The 6,220-nt window shown below is 61.2% G+C and overlaps 2 protein-coding genes across 2 annotated transcripts; both read left to right on the plus strand.

The window, feature by feature from the left end:
* Positions 1-473: 473 nt before the first annotated feature.
* On the plus strand, positions 474-3,956 carry LSCM1_06761 (uncharacterized protein; the record flags this gene model as incomplete). Its single annotated transcript, XM_067324169.1, has 1 exon — positions 474-3,956. One exon carries the CDS (start codon positions 474-476, stop codon positions 3,954-3,956), a length of 3,483 nt encoding a protein of 1,160 aa, XP_067179516.1.
* A 748-nt stretch (positions 3,957-4,704) lies between these two features.
* On the plus strand, positions 4,705-5,790 carry LSCM1_06762 (uncharacterized protein; the record flags this gene model as incomplete). The annotated part of the gene is made up of 1 exon (XM_067324170.1): positions 4,705-5,790. One exon carries the CDS (start codon positions 4,705-4,707, stop codon positions 5,788-5,790), a length of 1,086 nt encoding a protein of 361 aa, XP_067179517.1.
* Between the last annotated feature and the right edge of the window lie 430 nt (positions 5,791-6,220).

A 6,220-nucleotide genomic window follows, 5' to 3' on the forward strand; every position in this document is an offset into this window, starting at 1 on the left:
GAGCAGAGCTGCTTATCGTTAAGGCATACACACACACACGTACATGCATACATGCAGGCTCCTTTTTCTTTTTGGCTTCTCTGCTGACCAGTCACGTAGATAGAAACATAGATTGCTGTAGCCCCCCTGTAAGACGACCTGGGAGAGTTTTCAGTGGCCAAGTAACGGCATCAGCAACAAAGAGGGAGGGCAGCAGGAGAGGAGCCGAGAAGGCAAACTAACCTTTTTTTCTTTTTGATGAGAGTTGTTTCTGCTTCTCTGTAGTCTTTTGTTGCTTCACCTCACAGACGTGCGTACTTCTGCTCCCTCTCCCTCCATCTGCACCTCTCCTCTCCCAGTGCGCTTCGTTTTTTTTTTGCGTATGCATCGACAAACTGCGATAGGCAGAGCTTACACGATACCCCATCGCAGGCTCTTCCACCTTCCCGGAGTCGTCTGCCGCGATCTCCCGCTTTGGAGGACGGCGCCTCCAAATGAGCGCATCTGAGCGACCACCACCGAGTGCTGCGATATCCAGTCTTGGTGACGCACCTGACGCTAGCGCAGCGCGGGTAGCACAGCAGCCAGGGGCTAGCGCGCCCCCTCCGGAGGCAACAGTACCGTCTTTGCGCATTACATCAGTCGCTGACGCCGCCGTTGCGCCGGCAGATGATGACAAGGGGAGTGCGGCCAACAATCGTGACGGCTGTTCCTTGTACAGCGTAGGCGGCGAGCTGCACTCGTGGACGGGGCGACAGGAGGACGAGGAAGCCCTTCCACTTGCAGGTGACGCCTTTACATTGCAGAAGGGTAGTGCTTCCACTCTCGCAGCTGCGCGGTCTCCGCCGGCGCAGCAGCGGGCTTCACTGCTCTTCGACACCGCAGTTGCGACAGAAGCGTTGCTTGCACGTGTCCAGCAGCAACAACCCTCAGCGGAGCCGCCGCCGCCGCATCCATGTCCCGTTGGGAGCGATACGCAGTCTCGGCGCACGCAAGGGCCGATCTACTCCATTCTTGGCCGCCCTCCGCCGGCACCGCAAGTCTCTGCGACCACTGCTGCAGCACCCCCGTGCGGCCCATACCCGTACGCCTATCCCACTCCTCAGCGTGATTCCTCCGCACCTTCCTCTGCGGCGATGCCGACTGCTGCGCTTGGGGGACTCCGCAGCGTCTCTCCGACCTCGACGGTGGACTTCATCGAGATCGAACACAAGCAGAAGGAGCTGCGTGACGCGGTGGAGCACCACGTTCAGTCTTTGGAGCGCTCTCTCGCCTTGAGAGATGAGGAGGTGGCCACTCTTTCGTCGCGGCTGCGCAAGCTTGAGGAGGACTACCAGTTCAACTACAATCTAATAGCGGAGCGGGATGCCGCGTTGGAGGAGGCGTCGGGGCAGCTGCAGCGGCTCTACCGCGAGCTGAAGCGCCTGACGGAGGAGTCGACCCGCATGGAGAAGAGAATCGACACAGCAGAGAAAGATGCCAAGGCAGCTCGACAGCGTGTGCGCGAGGTGGAGGAAGAGCGTGACTCTGCGGTGCGACAAGTGCAGAGAGACTTCGCGATAAAGGAGCGTCACCTAACGGAGGCGTTGCGCGCAAAGGAGGAGGCGCTCGAGGAGGAGCAGGCGGAGCAGCACGCTTGGTACAAGGAGCGGGCCAAGGCGTTGGAGGAGGAGCGCGCCGTCATGGCTGACCGCAGCGCTTTGGTGTCCATGGAGGCAGAGGACCGCTTCAAGCAGCAGATCGCCCGACTCCAGACGGAGGTATCGGGACTGCAGCAGGCGTTGAAGGACGCACGCCAGCAGAAGGCAGACGCTGACAGGCGTATTGCGGCGGCAGAAGAGGCGAACTCGGCCCTCGCGCACGAGTCTACCATGTCACAGCAGCGCCACGAAGCTTTCGTACAGGAGGCCGCACTGGCCAAGAAGGAATTGGAGGAGCGACTTGTGCGAGTCGTCGGCGATGCTGAAAAGCGCGTACTCGCAGCGGAAGCGACTGCACGGGAGGAAGCGGGCCGTGCTTCGCGCACGGAGTTAGAGCGCACTCGCCTCCAGTCGATGTTGGCGGAGGCGCAGGAGCGTTTGCAGCATCTCACCACACGCTACGACGAGGATGTCGCGCGCTTCACCAAGGAGCGGCAGCAGCTTCTCAAGAGCAGCGACGAGGCGATGGCGGCCACTGCCACGGTAGAACAGGAATTGCACGACACAAAGCGGGAGCTGGAGCAGCAGCGCCGCCTGGCTTCGGAGGAGTCAACGCGTCTGCGCCGCGAGGTGGAGCGCGCGCAGGAAGCGTCAGAGGTGGCCCACAAGGAGCTCGTGGCCGCCAATGAGAAGTGTAGCAACTGGAGGGTAGAGGCGCAGCGCCTCGAGTCCGAGGTGCATCGCTGGAAGGCTGAGGAAGGCAAGACGGCGACGAGTGGGCGACAGGAGTGCTCCGCGTGGGAGGAGAAGTACCGGCAGGCTGAGCTTCAGGCGCAGCTCCTCCAGGAGGAGGTCCAGCAGACAAAGAAGACCCAGCAAGCCGCGGTGGAGCAGGCACAGGCCGAGGTAATACGACTTACGCGCGAGCTTCACGCCAGCGAGGCGTCGCGTCGTGCTCTGGACGACCGACTTCACCTGCAGAAAGACTTCAGGGAGGAACGAGATGAGCTTCAGATGCTGCGTATGGAGAGGGAGCAGCTGCAGAAGCGCGTGGCGGAGCTCGAGCACACCAACGCAGAGGTGAGGTTGCAGGTGGCGAACTTCGCTGCTGAGTTGCAGAACGACCCGGTCATAAAGGCGGCCAAGGAGACACAGCAGCGCGCTGTCGCGCTGCAGCAGGAACTGGCACATGCCAGGGCAGAGGCGCAGCTGTTGCAGGATTCATTGAGGACCAAAGAGGAGGAGCTGGGGCGGCTGCAAACCGAAATGCTGCGCGTCCAGGTGCTCGTTGCCAACGACGGAACAGAGTCGCCCCCTGTGGACGCGCATACCCACCTTGCCATCGGGGCCGCCACCCTCAGCGACCATGTCTCGCGCGCGTTGCACCGACAGCAGCAGCAGATGCGCTCGGAGTACAGCCGCATGCGCGAATCATACGAGGAGATGGTGCGCGAGCTGGACCGACAGCGGCGTCGCCGGCGCAGGTCGGCTCGCCGTTCGCGCACTGCGTCAGCGACCTCGTCGTCATCCGCGGGCTCCTTGTCAGCTCAAGACGCCAAAGAGCCCAAGCACCATCACAAACAAGGAGATGTGGAGCGACCGGCTGCCCCCGCCGCCTCCGTGCCGCCGCAACTTCCCGACTCCAAGACTGCGCATCTATTGCAGGAGTCGGAGGTGTGGCGCCAGCGATGCATGCAGCTGGAGCAGCAACTGCTCGCTGTGCTCCGTGAGCGCGACCGCCTCCAGAAGGAGCTGCAGCTCGCCAAACAGGACGTCGTGGCTCTCGGCGCCGAGAAGGCTTCTCTGGTAGACCTCAATTCCCTTCTGAAGGCCCAACTGCGTGAGGCATATCGGTTGCGTCTCGGCGACGGTAGCGCGTGTCTGGGGCGCGGGCCCGAGATGACCGCCCCCGCTGCGAGTGCACATGATGTGCGCATATCTCCTCAACTGTTGGCGGCCGCTCTCCAAGCGTTAGAGGAGGGCACTCCTGTCGGTGACGATACAGCAGAGAGGCCTCGCAAGCGGAGTGCGGCAGGTGCAGCGGTGACCGCGACGCGGCCCCGCTCACGCACCGACGAGGCATCGGCACTGAATGAGTCGCCTGTCGTGCACTCCACCCGCGGATACGTTGGACCACACTCCTCGTCTGCCGCTTTGCAGTCTAGCTCGGCGCAGCAGGCACAGGACCGCTTGACTGCTTTAGAGCATGAGATCGAGGCAGTTCGTAAGCATCTCAGCACTGCCTCTAGCGTGCCGCTGCCGCCACAGCGCCAACATGGCCAGGCGGTGATTCGCCGGGGCAACGCGGGTGTGCGGCACTACGGCCTGAGTGACTAGGACCACGTTTGGAACGTTCTGCAAGAAGGGCTGTGGTGGTGGTGGTGTGCTTGTGTGCGTGTGGGAGGGGGGACGGGTGGCGCGCCGTGCCGTACTTTTTCCCCCGTAGTGCTCTTTGTATTTTCTCTGTCGCATTCGACCTCCCCTGCGCTTCTCTCGAGGTGCCCTCACTGTGGGCGGGCTGACGAAAAGCCATAAAGGGACGGACCTGGAAGGCTGGCGCGGGCGCCGCCACCGACTTCTTTCCCTGTCGCGCTCGAGTGGTGGCGACTGCGGGGCTGCTGTGAAGTACATGGCGAGAGACGAAGGGAGGTAACGTAACAGAAAAAAAGGAGGGCGAAGTCGAGCGTTGCCGTATGCCTTTCGCTGACCATTCTTCTTCGTGCCTTCTCTCTCGGCTTCGCTTTACTCCTTCATACTTCTCCCCTTTGCTGCGCATTGCCTTTCCGCTGAACGCGGGGTGTGCCGCTTAAACGTGCACACGCGCGCACGCACACAGAGACCATCACGCCCACTCTTACCTCATAGCAACCGTCGCCGTCGTCGAAAATTCCTCTCCCACGCCGACATTCCTTCACAACACAGCCCAACGCAAAACTGCCGGTGTGGCAACACCAACCCTGCGACTGTGTGTGTGTGTGTGTGAGGCACACGCAGCTCGAGGTGCGCCACGCCCTATATCATCCACGGGGACAGCCAACACCCCACATCGCACGCATCATCGCCACTGCCCACACGTATTGGCGCCATGGGAGCAAAGAACTCCACGCAGCGCCAGGGAGCGCAGGTGCGCAATGGCGTTGGCGGGCGCAGCACGACAGCAGGGCGGCAGGCTCCTAGTAACATGCCACCACATTTAGCGGATCAGTACGACGGTAATAACCCTCGCCAGCGCAACATGATGACGTCTGGCAACACCAACAGCGCTGTGCAGCCTCCGCAGAGCGCGCCGCCACCACCGCAGCAGGCTCAGCAGCCGAATAGGAACAGCAGCCCCACGAGGAACAACGGCAGCTGCAGCAACAGCGGCAACGAGCGTGGAGGCGTGCAGGAGGGTCAGATGGTCAAAATGCTGGCCACTGTAGAGGCGTCCACGGTGAGCTATGTGCCGGCCACACAGGTGCTCACGTTCTACATCACGAGCCTGTGCGACGCACTGACCTACGAGATCCACACCGGCGTGAAGGAGTTCGTGCAGGGCGGTAGCGTGTGTTACAGGCCCAACAAGCCAAAGCTGGAGCCTATCAAGACGGCAATCCGTGGGCCGCAGGAGAACCGCAAGATTACCTTGAAGCTTGACATCAGCTCTCTGGAGGAGAAGGAGAAAGTGTACAACAAGCACTATCCGAAGCAGATGCCGTGCGTTATCGTGCTCCGCTATAGGGCCACTGAGTTGCGCAGGAATGGCGACGGTCGCGACAACAACGCCGAGGAGGAGATACAAGTGGAGCACACGGAGCACACCTCTGTTGACCTCGCAGAGAATCCGAAGCGTCGCGTCATCAGCCAGATTGTGACGGCGGGTGGCAGTGCCTTCACAGTAGAGAACCTTTACGGTGCAGACAACGACGGTATGGCGCAGGCGAGCGGCAACAGCGGTGGTGCCGTGATGATCGGCTCGACAATCGAGGATGACGAGGACGGGCTGTGCGTGATATGCCTGACAAACGCCAAGGATACAGCCGTGATGCCGTGCCGCCATATGTGCATGTGCAAGGACTGTGGCGAGCAGCTGTTGAAGCACAAGCCTGTATGCCCTGTGTGTCGTGCACCAATTTCGACGCTGCTGCATATGCCCTCGATGAGCAACAACGCCACTGCTGCGGCGGCATAGGATTGAGATAGTGCAAGAGAAGAAGGGAAGGGGGGTGACCGGCGGCGTAACGCACAGTAAGGACGAGGGCGAGGCTTTCTTTTTTTTCTTCATGGGAAAGGCGAGAGGGAAATAAGGCGTGAGAGTGGGAGAGGCTGAGGATTGGGGGTGGCCCTGCGAGACTTCAGCAGCGCCTCACTTCTCTACCGGGGCGCGCACATGCACACACGCATGCGCCCCCTCCCCTTTCCTTTCCCTTTTCAGAGCTCTACGTTTTCGCCCTTTTCGCTGCTTCTCGAACGCTTCACGTTGCATTTGTGTGCGTGCGTTGCCCTTCATCTCCCATGCGCTCCTTCACGTGCTACTTTGCATTTTTCAGCTCTTTTCGGTGCTTGTGGGATGCGGCAGGGAGGGGGGCTCGCGTGCATGCGAAATTTTGCCTGCGTACGTT

This window comes from Leishmania martiniquensis, chromosome 18 (assembly GCF_017916325.1).
Source record: "Leishmania martiniquensis isolate LSCM1 chromosome 18, whole genome shotgun sequence".
In the NCBI taxonomy this organism is placed as follows: Eukaryota; Euglenozoa; class Kinetoplastea; order Trypanosomatida; family Trypanosomatidae; genus Leishmania; species Leishmania martiniquensis.